The sequence below is a fragment of the Electrona antarctica genome, assembly GCF_951216825.1.
Source record: "Electrona antarctica genome assembly, chromosome: 21".
NCBI lineage: Eukaryota > Metazoa > Chordata > Actinopteri > Myctophiformes > Myctophidae > Electrona > Electrona antarctica.
In genome coordinates, this window is record NC_136802.1 from 27,241,670 (window position 1) to 27,257,213 (window position 15,544).

General features: G+C 41.0%; 1 protein-coding gene across 2 annotated transcripts in view; it reads left to right on the forward strand.

Annotated features, from left to right (window-relative positions):
* LOC306914210 (protein phosphatase 3 catalytic subunit alpha) overlaps window positions 1–15,325 on the forward strand; it is a 102,128-nt gene extending 86,803 nt beyond the window's left edge. The window contains exons 11-14 of one of the 2 annotated variants that reach the window (XM_079491192.1): window positions 2,986–3,070; window positions 3,303–3,400; window positions 9,078–9,107; window positions 13,302–15,325. In XM_079491192.1, coding sequence (XP_079347318.1) covers window positions 2,986–3,070; window positions 3,303–3,400; window positions 9,078–9,107; window positions 13,302–13,546 — 458 coding nt within the window. In that variant the 3' untranslated portion in view covers window positions 13,547–15,325. The remainder of the gene's footprint in view (window positions 1–2,985; window positions 3,071–3,302; window positions 3,401–9,077; window positions 9,108–13,301) is intronic. The other variant, XM_079491193.1, reaches the window with a different exon arrangement.
* The last annotated feature ends 219 nt before the right edge of the window (window positions 15,326–15,544 follow it).

The following is a 15,544-nucleotide window of genomic DNA, read 5'->3' on the forward strand; positions in this document are numbered from 1 at the left end:
TGGAACATGAGGCGGACTTGTTGTCCCACAGTTAGACCAGCTGAACCCAAACAGCCACTCCATCATTCACTCATTTATCCACTCACTCACTCACTCACTCCCCCTTTCACTGCCTCCGTTTGATTATACATTGTTTTTCTTTTCATCACGACTATTTATTTATTATCTATCTATCTATCTATCTATCTATCTATCTATGGATCTATCTATCTATCTATCTATCTATCTATCTATCTATCTATCTATCTCTCTTTCAGTCTATCTCTATCTATCGCTATCTCTATCTCTCTATCTCTCTCTCTCTCTCTCTCTCTCTCTCTCTCTCTCTCTCTCTCTCTCTCTCTCTCTCTCTCTCTCTCTCTCTCTCTCAGTCTCTTCATTTCTCTCACATGCTGTGATGTTGTCACTACCTTGGTTGTCGCATCTAACGTCATTTTTTCCCCCCTTCCTTTCTTTACTATGTTTTCCAGAGTTTAGTCTCCTTCAGGCATTGCCCTTTTTCTGTTTTACACTTCCTCTGTTGTTGTTGCTTTTGCGCCTCTACCTCTTCTTTCCCCGTGTGTGTGTGTGTGTGTGTGTGTGTGTGTGTGTGTGTGTGTGTGTGTGTGTGTGTGTGTGTGTGTGTGTGTGTGTGTGTGTGTGTGTGTGTGTGTGTGTGTGTGTGTGTGTGTGTGTGTGTGTGTGTGTGTGTGTGTGTGTGTGTGTGTGTGTGTGTGTGTGTGTGTGTGTGTGTGTGTGTGTGTGTGTGTGTGTGCCTCCCCTGTCCCATTCCACAGCCCTCTACCTCTTCTTTCCCTGTGTGTGTGTGTGCGTGCGCTGTGCCTCCCCTGTCCCATTCCACAGCCCTCTACCTCTTCTTTCCCCGTGTGTGTGTGCGTGCGCTGTGCCTCCCCTGTCCCATTCCACAGCCATCTACCTTTTCTTCCCCGTGTGTGTGTGTGTGCGTGCGCTGTGCCTCCCCTGTCCCATTCCACAGCCATCTACCTCTTCTTTCCCTGTGTGTGTGTGTGTGTGTGTGTGTGCGCTCATGCACTGTGCCTCCCCTGTCCCATTCCACAGCCATCCACTGATCACTCTATCTTTTCTCTTCTCTTCTGGGGGTGTGTCATAAGAAGGCCAGCTAATATATGCCCCCAAGAAAGGTACTACGTAACACCAGGCTCTATGGAAGTGTGTGCAGCAACTAGACCGTGTGTTGCCGTGCTTGCACTCTGCACTTTAGCTCTAGACTAACTCCACTTCTTAATTAAAAACCCCTTCTTCTAACGCGTGTACTAATTTAGACTGTGTTATTTACTTCTACCCATTCTGGGCAGGAACCCCCTTTTGGTGTTTTACCCCTTCAGGCCGGGAACCCATTTTTGGGTTCTGTACAGTATTAAAAAAAATCAAAAAATGTGATGCTGCTATATAAATATTTGAAGTTTTCCAGAAAACTTAGGTCAGGATTTCGAAGGCCTTTTTAGAATAGGCCTCAGGCCCTAAATGGGTTAGAAGAAGAAGAAGAGATCAATAGAGGTGGCGCTGGAGGAACCAATTAGACGTTTCCCGGCAGGAAGTTGCTGTTTGATGCGATGATGTCATGCTCTCTGAGTCCATTCAGTTGTACTATGACTTGACTAAAATCCGTACCTCGGAATGGAATTCATACATTTGTCTTTTTGTTCATTTAATTAATAAAAAAGCCAAAACGAATAAGGCTTTATTATACTAGCTAGTGAAAGCTTTCTTTGTTCTTGATGTAAGCTGGCGTCTTCCTTAAAGCACACTTCAAGGCAATATCATGGCTTGAATTGGAGGGTTTTTTTTAATGTTGAAACAAAATGCAAATCTGTGTTTTGAATCAATTTGAATTGAATGGGTGATCCCAGCTGAACGGGCAGAGAGCTGCCCGCGGCCTGTGAAGCAGTAGGTTTCCTGGTTCGATTCTCGGCGCTGGACATGTGTCGAGGTGTCCCCCCCCCCCCACCCCCAACTTATCACCAAGCACTCTCTCCATTTCCATCTCTCACATTCAACATGCTGTCATTTCCCGAGCGTATTCTCCCGGGGCCCATGAGTAGCTAGCTATTATGCTATAACAGGTTCCACTAAGTCTTCTTTTCCAATCTGGGGGGGAAAAAAATAAAAGTCCTGTTAGAGTCTCTCCATTAGGAAAAACCTCATCAACCAGATTTAAGAGTGTTCTCATCCGAACATGTAGACAACAAGTGTGCAGTCACCGTACAGATTTCACAGATTACCTCACATGATCCTATCCTATACTGGAAGCAAAATTGGACTAAAAAGTGGTTTGGACACCCAAACGGGCAGCATGAATGCACTGAATGCTGAGCACTATTCTGGCGTTGCTGTGATTGAGTGGTTGCAGTGTTAATTTTGACATATTTTGATTTTCTTGTAGTTGTATAAACATACAATTTTAGTCTAGTTTTAGTTGACTAAATATCATGATAGTTGACTAAATATCATGAGATTTTAGTTTTAGATTTTAGGCCTCTGATGGTGTCACTACACTTTTGCGTAGTTTGTATTTGCTGACGAAATTGTTAATATATTTCAGCGTAGTTTTTGTCCTCGGAGCTTAGTTTTTATTTGGTTTTTATTTAGTCTTAGTCAGTGGAAAAAGGTAGTCGAAGAATATTTTTGTCATAATTTTAGTCTACGAAATTAACACTGCGTGGTTGGATACAAAACATTGTTTCGCCTGGACTCTCTGACCTGGAGCTTTAACAACTGCATTGTGTGTGTGTGTGTGTGTGTGTTTTTTTTTTTTTTTTACATGGTCTGATTTTGTTTTGGGATATTGTACATTACACCAATTTCAGCAAATGTCTGATTTCAACAAAGTCCACAAATCCGACGTCATCTTTACACAATCTTAATTCGCTTAAAGTCTCAACTTGACCCATTTGTAACATGCCTCCTCGTCACTGTGTGCTTTACATGCTCTCTGACCCTGTGCTCTCTGGCCCCCCCGTCTAGGTGCCACCGCCTCTGCCCGCAAGGAGGTCATTCGAAACAAGATCCGTGCCATTGGAAAGATGGCCAGGGTCTTCTCTGTGCTCAGGTATAGACAGACACGCACCGAAGACTTTTCAGCTTCACGACATCCACCCGCGGCACTTTTCATGTGCGAGCGCATTCCAAGTTGTTTCGGGTATTTGCCCGTTAATGACCAACCTATTCACCTCGACACTGCTCGTGGACTGTGTGTGTGTGTGTGTGTGTGTGTGCGTCTGTCTGTCTGTCTGTCTGTCTGTCTGTCTGTCTGTCTGTCTGTCTGTCTGTCTGTCTTTCAGAGAGGAGAGTGAGAGTGTCCTGACATTGAAGGGCCTCACCCCGACAGGCATGCTGCCCAGTGGAGTCCTGTCTGGCGGCAAGGAAAAGCTCCAGAATGGTAAGACCCCTCACAGCACGCCCGCTTACCATCTGTTGCCCCTAAAATATAACACACACACACAGGGCCCTTCAGTAGTCCCCACCCAGCGCCATTTTGAATACACTGCTATCTCAGTGTTCAGGTGGGACAGATGCATCTCCTTCTTGTAGGCCTATTTACATTTTGCAGTTTCACTTGCCACTTCCTCTTAAAGAGCATGGTAAAGTCTCCAGGCCACATTATAGCAAAATGTAAACCTAGCTTTCAGACGAGGCTCAGTAGATACCTCCTTCAACCATAAGAGAAAGTATTTCACTCATGTTAGTATATTGCCACGGGTAACTTCTATAAATATTAGTAAGAAATACAATGCCTTAGAGTATATACACACTTTTACTTGGAATTTTGTGTAATCTTGTAAAGCTGAGAAATTGAGGTGGAGGGAGGGTGTAAAATGATGTAGCATTTACCCTGGATTAGTGATTTAAAAGATATCAGCCGGGTCTGTTTCATGCAGTCTACGCCCTCCCTCCCCAACGATGTCCAATGCATCCAAACCTTGTCTTCTCTCATGTGTCTCCCTCTCTCTTCCCATCTACCCATCCCTGTTTCTCTCTGCGATCCAACCCTTTGTTTTGTTTTTTTGGTTTCCGACTCAAATCTCAAATACTGTTTTATTTTCTTCTCCTTCATCTTCTTCTTCTTCTTCTTCTTCTTCTGTTTCTCCCCACTAGAAACTGCAGGTATAATCGGTTGTGCAAGTATTCTGTCCAGAGTGTTCATATTGTGATTCCAGTAATAGAATTCATCCTCCTCATGTTACATTCCAAACACTCCAGTAGATCTGACAGCCCCGCTGCCGCTATCAGGACGTTGGATATAAGCATTCTGGATCAATCCAGAACGTTCTTGGCAACACATCAAATTTAGCTGGAACTCTTTTAGTTCCTAAAACAGCAATGGGCATATTTTTGTTTTATTGTCTTATACGTTTGAAGTGTAGTCGTAGTATTTATTCATTTGTTTCTTTTTAAGGTTATTTTTAGAAATAAATTCTTTGCAGTGCTCTTGTCTGGTGAGACAAGGGACTGACTTTGATTAAAAGGATGAATTGGAATTGACATACAAAAAAAAAAGAATTGTGAATGAAAGGGGATAGTTATTATCTACCTTGTCATTTACAAAAACAAAGAAATATAGCAGAAATCCATCATGACACTCTTCTGATATAGGCTCTCAACACAACCATCTCTTAGATCAGATCATAAGTGTAGGCCCCGCATACCTCCTAGTTAACTGAAAAAGACGTTTATCGCTGCTTCTTTTAGACTGTGAACACCACTCAACACAGTGTTATCATCCACATGGCTATAGTATGGAGGGTTCAGTCCACGTTTGAGCAATAGGATATTCTCTTGCACAGAGAGCTGATTAAATTGACATGTGAACAAGAGAACCATTGGATGCTTTTGGCCATCCTATACTGCATGCTAAGTTAGTTTATTGGACTAGATATTGATAGCAGAAATGTTAACTCATTTAGGCCTGACCTCAAAATTTAAAAAAGATCTTCTAAATCCTCCAGTTTTCTGAAATAAATATTTTCACGATTTTTCAAAAATAGCAGACCTACAAGCTCGTAGCGCGCGCGCTATGAGCTTGTAGATCTGCTATTTTTCAATAGCTAAATTATAACATAATGTTTAAAACACCAAAAGGGGTTCCCGCCCAAAATGGATTAAGGGTGAAATATGATGATGATGATTTAAAAACGGCAGACGAAGGCTTAGTTGTCTTGGTAACCACCGTTTTTAAGTCCAGCAAACCTCTGCTACAACAGTTTGTTTATTAACTGTTGTTATGGTTACATATCACCAGTGTTGTTAGAGCAGTAAAAAGAAAAAAAAGAAAAAGTGCTGCGTTGTCCTGGCAACCGCTGTCTAGTCCAACAAACTGCTGCCGTGGTTTGTTTATTACCGTTGTTATTATGGTTACATATCACTAGTATTGATTTAGATTTCGGTGATTTAAGTGTTGACCGGGACTACTACTACGTTGTCACAATGTCCATCCATGGTATAGTACATATATAGATAAGGTGTTTAAAGGACCTCTTCACCACTTTTCAACCTATCTTCATATAGTAGGTCCTCACTAATAATCATGAAAAAATGGCGCAATTTTTTTTATACTCATTCTGTGTCTCATAGGAGGGCTGTGGGCAGTTCAGAAACCGTCTTCCAGTGACATCATCGATGGGGAATACAAGCTAATAGAAACTGCAGGCTTACTAGTTGCAATACGAAAATGGAAGCCATCATTCTCACAATAATGAAAATCTAAACATTTTTGTAAAAAAATATTGTTTAAAAAAAAAAATCTGCCTAATAATGATGTCACTGGAAGACGGTTTCTAAACTGCCCACAGCCCTCCTATGAGACACAGACTGAGTAGAAAAAAATCAGGCCATTTTATCATGATTATTAGTGAGGACCTATTATATGAAGATAGGTTGAAAAGTGGTGAAGTGGTCCTTTAAAAAGCATAATAATGTTGGTGGAAAGGACAGACACAGTAAGCTCCTATAGCAGTGTAAGAGAACATTGAACGTGAACGCTCTCCATAGCCGGCTGAACCCTCCTCGGTGCCTCCTGTGGTTAACATGTGCATTACAACTACACACGCATCCCTCTTTAACCCATTTAGACCTGGGAACGATTCTACAAAATGTCTTCTAAATCCTGACAGTTTTTCTGAAAAACTCATGTTTCTATGTGAGTGGTTCTCAAACATTTTCATGTCATGGACCCCCAAAAATGTATGTAATTGGCCGCCGACCCCCATCTGAAAATATGTTGTTCCAGGGAGACCCCCCCCCCCCAGAAGCAACGATTTGAGTAAAAAAAACGTTCGCTCTTCGCTCTGAAAGAATATATATTCAAAGATTTGCGTCACATTTTCACGATAAAAAAATAAAATAAAAATAGCAGACCTACAAGCTCGTAGCGCGGCACTCGGTGCCACGCTACAAGCTTGTAGATCTAGCTATTTTTTCAATAGCTAAAGTATAAAATAATGCTTGAAACACCAAAAGGGGATTCCCGCCCAGAATGGGTTAAGTAAGCCGTTCAGAAATGGCAAAATTACCTTAATGACACGATGCGGTTGGGGGGGGGGGAAAGAGCCACCATTTGAAGGCAGAGTGACATTGAAGGATTCCTGCTCCAGCATTAGTGGAAATGCGCAGCCCTGTCCGCCCACCACCACCACCACCACAACGGACACCGCCTGAGCGCTTCCACCGTAATGCTGTGTATCTATCTATCCATCAGCCACTTGGTTTTGCTTTAGTCCGTCCACTGTGTCATTTGCTCCTGTGTGTAAATAGCCGATCTACAAGCTCAAAACGCGTCGCGCTGCGACGCGTTTTGAGCTTGTAGATCGGCTATTTCCTCCTCCCCGTGTTTTTCTCCCATCCTCTATACATGCCGGTGTTTAGTTCCCCAAGTATCGTAGAGCTGTATTTTATTATTTTGCCGTCAACTCCACTACCTACCTCATCTATCTAGTGTGTGTGTGTGTGTGTGCGTGTGTGTGTCTGTATGTGTGTGTCTCTGTGTGCGTGTGTGTGCGCGCATCTGGCCTACATAGCTTAAACTAAATAACTACCTTCAAGGATGAGTGTTTGACACGGTAAAACCAACAATGTTTTGGCTTTACGTCTGAGACTGTGGTAAGTGGTAAAGGTTTTGACCTCCTATCGTTCCTTCTCGCACACTCTGAAGGTATGTCAGCACTTTTGATCAAAGGTTGTTGTGTAGTAGTTTTTCTTTATTATCAAAGGATGCTTCTGCAGTTCCAGATCCCCCCCCCACCCCCACCTCTCCTCCTCCACCCCTCCTCTTCCTCCTCCACCCCAAGAACTAGGGCTGGGCCATATGACTAAATCAATATCACTATTATTAAAAACCTTTGCCTCGATTGATGATTAATGAACTTTTATGTAAAAAAAAAAAAAAAGAAGAAAATGCCATATCTACAACGCCTTGTGAGCTTTCACTATTGTTGCATGCCACAATTGTACGGCGTACTGTATAACAGAGAGCTTAAGTGAAAGTGTTATCTTAAGTGTTATCTGACTAATCGATTTAGCCGTTTATAAAAATTCTATTCGACCTTTTTTTGGCATCGATTCGTTGATATATAATAAGCCTTGTTTTTTTACATTCTCGCAAAAAAAACAAAAAGCGGCTTCTATTCGATGAACCCACAAGAGTCTGTTAGAAGTTCTAATTAAATTTCGGTTAGGATATACGTTTTGGTTTAATTGTCCAGCCCCGCCCCCAGAACACTGAGTGTGACATCTGTTCAAGCTGCCTGTTGTAACCGCAACTACAAGCAATTATATTTTATATGCTGTGTGTTTTAGAATGTTGTTAATCACTAGGACACAAAAGTGGCAGTAGTATATCATTGTCTTGTCACTGCTCATGGCAATATATTGTAATGCACATAAAAAGAACACTGTCCCGTAAAAGATTTTGCTGAACTTAGCATGATTTAGTCAATGAGGGACAAACATAATTGATTTTTACAGATTTTATTGAAGGGACATCCCTTTGAGATCATGAAATATTCTAGCTTATAAGTTTATTTTCCCCAGGGGGGGGGGGGGGGGGGGGGAGAAGCAATGCAATGCAATAATATTGCCCATCTCAAGCAGGTTTCAAGTCCCTTGCAAGTTTATTGCAAGGGACTTGAAATGAACTGAAATGAACTGAAGCCAATGGCTTCCTTGAAAATCATGTTTTGGGAAACGTTGGTCAATTAGCTCAACCAGGTTAAAGGGCAAGACCACTTTTTAGAGGTTTGGATGATTTTCTTACCTTGTTATGATCAAATGGCTGCCTATGGTAGCAGCAGGCAACGTTCCAATAATACGCTTTAATTTAAAAAAAACATTACGTGCTCACTTTCCTAATGTGATATATTGTCAGAATCCACTTTTGTTGCGTTCGTTTATGTGCTGAAAGGGCAACTTTGAGAGCTGTTTCCCCGTTACAATGGAACCCTATTTTTACTTCTTAATTTGCTATTAAACTGCACAACGGAGCGAAACAATTCATATAGTGGACTAGTTTGATCATAACAAGGTAAGAACAATCCAAGCCTCTGGTCTTAATTGCCTCCAGTCGTTATCCCCATTGTGATCTTCATGCACTCCTGCTTATCACCTTCCAGCCCCACAGTTTAGACTTTGATTAAACCATCCGTTTAATCAAGCGATTCGGGTTCAAGTTCAGGTCGAGTTCCATGAACGTTCCTCCCTACAGTGAAGCCCTCCCTCCACCCAACAGATTTGGAAGTCTGAAAGAAAAAAAATCTGTTTCCACCCTCCCTGTCTTCTTCTTCATCCTCCTCTTCCTCCCCCAGCGCGCCAACCCCACCCCCCTCCCCCCGCCCCGCCCCCTTGCTAACATTCGTGGGTCTATGTGTCTGAGTGTCCACAAACGAGGCTGTTTTCTTTAACATTAAGTGTTGTCTGGCATTGGCTCTCTCTCTCTCTATCTCTCTCTCTCTCTCTTCTCATTGTTCTTGGGACAAAACAAACAAAAAAACAAACAAATAAATGGAACTCCTCTGCTCACTTCTCATTCGTTTTGCAACCCCCCTCCCCCCTGTTCTTCTCTTCAGCTACTATTGAAGCTATTGAGGCTGACGAAGGTAAATGGGGCTGGCCGCCCTCTTCTGTTGCTGTGAACGCAATAGACAGTTGGGCTCCCGTTGGGTTTTTTTCCATCCATCTCGCTGGTGCTTGAGTAGAGTGTGTTGGGTGTTTGGGCTAACAAAATTGTGGCACAATTATTAACACAAAAAGAAAAAGTAAGTAAGTACGGAAATCCTACAAGTTGTGCACTTTGTTTTAAAGGGGAAATTATTTCATAGCACAGATTTTCATTATCAGATTTCATAAACTGTGAATTCATTTAATTCTGTTTTTATTTATTCTTTTTTATTTTTTTGTGAGTGCAAAGTAAATGATACTACTAGGGGAATCTCATTAGGATGCATTTTGTCAGCTGTGGTAATCTTCAGCTCACTGAAGATTTACCACATCAGTCAATAATCCTATTTCTCTGAAATGGTTAGTTTGCACAACAAGCTTTTCCCTGGAATGGAAGCCTCTCTGTAATGCCAGTTTAACTCGAATGCTTTGCAATAATAGGGATTAGGATTGAGGTTTCATCCCTTTCACTTTTTAGTCTCTAAGAAGTGAAATTAGTCTCTTTTACATGAAATAATGTTAATTGATGTCCTGTGGGCCTTGAATAACCAGAGAATCTTAAATAAACACACACACACACACACACCAAAAAAGGATTAAATGTGCGGGAATATTTCAGATCAGCTGACAGCTGTTTGAACTGCTACAGGCAGGGAGTTAGCCATTCTTCTCCAACTCTAAACCGGAACAGCTAAAATAGAATTATCATTATGCACCCGGTCCCAAATAGACTCGAGCATAAGCTTGAACTACACCTGGACATTATTAAGCTATAGGAGGCTTTGTAGACTTTTTTTTGTTTTGCAGGAAGATGTTGGAAATGCTCAGATGCCCAGGCAACTACATCATCTTTTGTTGCGGTTTTGTTTTTCTTTTTTTTTAGACTTTCTGCATCTTTCACCTTTATCTTATCATCTCTAGCCTCTGCTCTGCCCTCACGATAACATTTAAATCTTGCTATGAATGTTTACAATCACATTTCCCCTTTGAAACAATTGAAGCAGTTGTGTATTGTTTTTGCAATAGCATATTGTGAAATTCGCCATAGTTGTACATCTGAATTGGATAGGGAAAAATATATTCCACCCGATAATTGGATTTTCTTCTCTCCAAAAAGAAAATGTAATTTAAAACCACCTGTGGCGCAAGAACAACCTCAACTGTGAGCTAAATAGTAGTTTGCCAGCTGCTATTTACGTTGGAATTGTTCAGTGATTCCTCTTTAGCACCCCCTAGAGGACGGTGCGTTGCAGTGTCAAGACACTTTTTCTTGCTTATTTTCTTCATGTGGCTCCTCCGTGGCCCTGCCCTGCTGTGTTGTGTTCACTGCTGTGAGTTGCTAATAACCTGTGTCTGACCTGTGCTATGCAGCAAAGCAACTACACTACCCATAAGCCTCCTCTCTCCACACACCCGCATCCAATTTGTGTTCTAAACAAAACATGGTGTCCCTCAATTCAGCAAAGAATCCCCTTTTAGAAAATGCTATACTTAACTCTTACCACCACTACAGCACAGAGCACTATGAGAGGTGGGTGTATTCACGATTTAAACAAATTAATAGTGTAATATATCTCTGCTGTCTGGAAGAAACCACTTAACTCCAAAATGTTAATGTTTTCAGGAAATGAAAAGACATCCAGCTCAAGTGGAGTTGGGAGGTTTTCGCCGAAGCACTTTTTAATACTTTTCCATTGGTTCAATATGTTTTTCACCAACACAGATGTAAAGGGTGTTCAACAGCAACAATTTATGAAAAATAAATATGTAAGAACCTAAGAAAAGACAACATTAGTTGTCTTGTTTTCTTCCGGACATCAACGATATGGAACGTAATCTCACTAGATTGAATACAACTACGCAGGGGTTTGTCTTTAAATCAATACGCACCTGTAAACATACTCTATTCGTTTGATTTACGTATATGCCAAATTGGCTCATATTTATTTACCAACCGTGGCAAAATCACATGAGTTTGCCTCAATCCCGTTTTCCATTTAATTCGATCCAACTTTGAAAATAGCGTTTGGGACATCCATCCACCCCTCAAATGGACCAATGAACTCCCAGTACTTGCTGCATGCTCCAACCAGGCGTAACAAGTCGTTAGCACCCCAAGTACCTTCTTTGTAGTGTGTCTGTATATATTGAGCTCTGTGGAAATACCTTCGTAGGAGTGAACTTCACTCTTGTACATTTTCTTTTAAAAATCTCATATCTTTTTGTCTTCTCTTTGACCATTCTCCTTTTTGTCAATCTTTTGTGTTTTAATCTGTGATGTGGTCTAGTGTGGAGCTCTGGTTGTTTTGGGGTCGCCGGGTGTTTTTTCTGTTTTTTTTGTGCCTTTTATTATGTAATTATTTAATTATTTATAATGACTATGTCCTTAATGTTTGTCCGCAGGACACACATTTCAGTGAAATGGCAGTCCTTTTCTTTTTAAAACAAACTTAATAAATTAGCGTTTCAAACACATTCGTTTTATTTCAAGCAACAATTATTTTTGATTGGACATGAATGTAAGTGTTATTTAACTTTTATTATTATTTTTTGATGGCACAGAGAACACCTATTGACCCTAATGCCAGGAGCATCCCCAATGTGTAGTTTTAGAAGGTCCTCTCTTCGGGTTAATATCACTTTGATAAATTGGTACTACATTGATATTGTGTTGTCACTGTTTCCCCAAATGAGTTGTCCTTTTCTTACTTGTATTAACTGTCCCGTGTGTTAAGCCCTTAAAATGCTTCATGCTCAACACGATGAATACATTTACGCGCAAATTAAACTATTGCTTTATGGTAGAAGAGTTAATTGTGACGTGAAGGGTAAGTTTGGTGTATATATATATATATATATATATATATAAAATTAGCATCTTACTGTACTTGGACCAGAAGAGAATGTATGCTAACAATGAAATCAACCAGCGTTTGGAAAATGGCTCTTACCGGTCTGTGACAGCATTATGACCAGTCGCCACCTTTACTAGAAAAAACTACATCACACAGCTGCCGCTTAGAAAAATATAGGGGAACACTTTATGTGGAGGTCAGGTATAATGCATTATAGGAACACTTTATGTGGAGGTCAGGTATAATGCATTATAGGAACACTTTATGTGGAGGTCAGGTATAATGCATTATAGGAACACTTTATGTGGAGGTCAGGTATAATGCATTATAGGGGAACACTTTATGTGGAGGTCGGGTATAATGCATTATAGGGGAACACTTTATGTGGAGGTCAGGTATAATGCATTATAGGAACACTTTATGTGGAGGTCAGGTATAATGCATTATAGGCTATGTGGAGGTCAGGTATAATGCATTATAGGCTATGTGGAGGTCAGGTATAATGCATTATAGGCTATGTGGAGGTCAGGTATAATGCATTATAGGCTAAATGTGATTATAATGCATTGTATATACCTGATCATCATATTCAGTGTTGCCAAGAATAATTCCGAGATTTCCTGATTAGTGAAACATGGTGGTCATATGAAAGATCAAATATGGAGATGGCAAGCAAGGCCGCATCAAAAGCTTATAAAAGCTTTAAGCAGAATCTTCACTTTTCAAACTGACTATTGAGGCTGGAGCTAATATTCTCTGTGGTCCAAGTACTGCACTCTCTAAGTGGGGTCCAGTGACCCTCAGGTTCCTTGAGGGGGTTCCAAATGGACCCTTACAGGTCTAACTCATTTTGGGTGACCTTGAAAGTAAAACATTTGATAGTTCTTAGTTATTAGTTCGCACACTTTTCACTCTATTTTGTTAATGCCTCTTTCAGCAGTACTCTTTCGGGCTCATTACAGATGAATGAAGATTAATGTGGAGCATTAGGCCTGTCGAGATACTTATCTGAACTGTCAATCAGAATTACGCAACATCTTTAAAAAAAAAATCAAACTTACAATCGGTGATATGCAATGAAGCCAAACATCAGACACAAGCACATTTTTCACATATTTCGAGTGTGTCCCAAGAAAAGTGCCGGCCCGTTTTAATTTTTTGTTAACGACAATCCCTCATTCGCTTCTCAACCACTCCTGAATGTTTTTTTGTTTTCTCCCTCTCTCAAACCCCTCCCACCCCCCGCCCCCCCTCCCTCTCCTTCACGCTCAAAAACAGCCATCAAGGGCTTCTCGCCCCAGCACAAGATCACGAGCTTCGCCGAGGCCAAAGGCCTGGACCGCGTCAACGAGAGGATGCCCCCGCGGAGGGACATGCTGCCCACCGACGCCAGCCTCAACTCGCTCAACAAGGCGCTGTCCTCGGAGACCAACGGCACGGACGCCAAGGGGGGCACCCCCACCACCACCACCACCACCACCAGCAGCAGCGGCAGCAGCAGTGGCAGCAGCAACATCCAGTGAGGGGACCCCCCCTCCGCTCCTCCCGGACAGGTGGAGGTATTGGGTTAGGGCCCAACATGACTGCTGGGGATGGGGGTGTGGGGTGGGTTTGCCAGTGTGGTGTGGCGTGGTCGTGGGGCATGCCACCCTCATCCTCGTCTCGGCCGGTACCGCAGAAACAAACGGGGACAAAGAAGGGATCGATGGAGAAGCAGAGAGGTGTGTGGAGAGGCTGAGTTCTCAGAATGCGTGCGGGGGGTGGGGGGTTCAGGGCGCGTGACATCTCACTTGCTAGTCTTTTTGGGTATGCCTTCAAAGGAGAAAAAAAAAAGAATCTTTAGTTCACACACAGTCAAACAATCTGCTAAATTATTGTGGGTTCACATTTCGGAACAATCGCGCCGCCACGAACGTGATTGTACACAACACACATACGGTATGTCGATGGAAGATGGAGGGGGAGAAGGAAAGAGGGAGAGAGTAACATCAGAGAAGTAACAATGTTTTTATCGAAGGGCCCTCGCTCATTTACAAGGAAATGGTAAGGCTTGTGTAACTTCTTACTAACTATTGTACGTTTACAAAATACAGCACTAAAAAAAAAAGACAGAACATAAGATTATGTTTTTAACATATAAGGGTGTACAAACTAAATGAGGACTATTTATTGATGACTTTTTTTGCTATTCTTATATAAAAGAAAAACAATAGCTCTGAAATGAATTAGGCAGTCTTAAAAACAGAATGTTGCAACATTGTCGAAATGCCAAATAATGGAACGTTTTCTGGTTTTGTACAGATTCTGCTTACCTCAGGTTCCTTTGGTGTGTGCTTTGACCTGATTTTTCTGTATAATGGCTAAAAATTACTTGGTAATGAATACCTATTTTGTTGAGTTTCATAACTGGAATTTACATTTCTCTGTCATTTGCAAATATTTTTTTGTCTCTTTTTGGGGAATGGGGGGGGGTAGATTTATTGTGGCTTGCTGGAAATCTTGAGTGTTTTTATTTTTCTCTCTCTTTTTAAGTATTGCGAACAAAGTAAGAAGAAAAAAAATAGAGAACCTATATTGTGTAAAAACTAAGAGTACAATAAAGATGTCTGCCTATGCATGTTTTATAAAAATCAAAGTGAGATAGAGAAATTGAATACCGTGGCTGTAGAGGCCTGGTTTGAAATATATTGCGCTTTAGTGATCATATACTGGAAACGTATACCTGCATACTTTAAATTAACACCATAATAATGCGATGCCTTCAACTTCTTTTGTAATTGAAGCATTTACCTATCTACGATGAATGAGGAAGTCATATTTTTAACCCACGCTTGTACGTGCACACAGTCCAATTAAGCATGTTTGACAATTCTTGTGAGGTGTGGTTACATGTGGAAACTCAAAATGCATGATAGCTGTTGGTGTCATGTAACGGTTTAATCAGTTTTGTTCTGTTTTGTAAATGTGCCACAGAAAGTGTAATTTGATTATTATTATTATAATTATTATTATTATTATTATTACTACTTACTACTACTATTATTATTATTTGGGTCTCTGCTTTGTATATCAGTTACAGGTTTGATACTGCTCAATACTTTAAGATGAAACAAGGAAGAAAAAAAACTTCAAACTTTTTTAAGAACTGCTTAAGTGCCCAAGTAATTCACTACACAACATGAAGCCTTGCTTTTGTAATTTAACTTCAAAACTGTTGGCAGATGAGGCATGCACTTGCAACTATGGAAAAAGTATTTTATATAACTGTTCAATAAAAATGTGCATGAATTTCAACTTGAAAAGAGGCAATTTGTGTGGGTGGGGGTGGTTATGCAAACATCACACATAAAATGTTTGATTGATTGATTGAAGAATTTATTAACAGTTTGCAGAATTACAGTACATTTCAAGCACAAACTCAATACAAAGGCTGTTAACTGTGAGTGGACGACCCAATTAAGCATTACACTTGTTTCCAACAGGGTCCACCATGTTCAAATCATCAAAACATTTAGAGACGT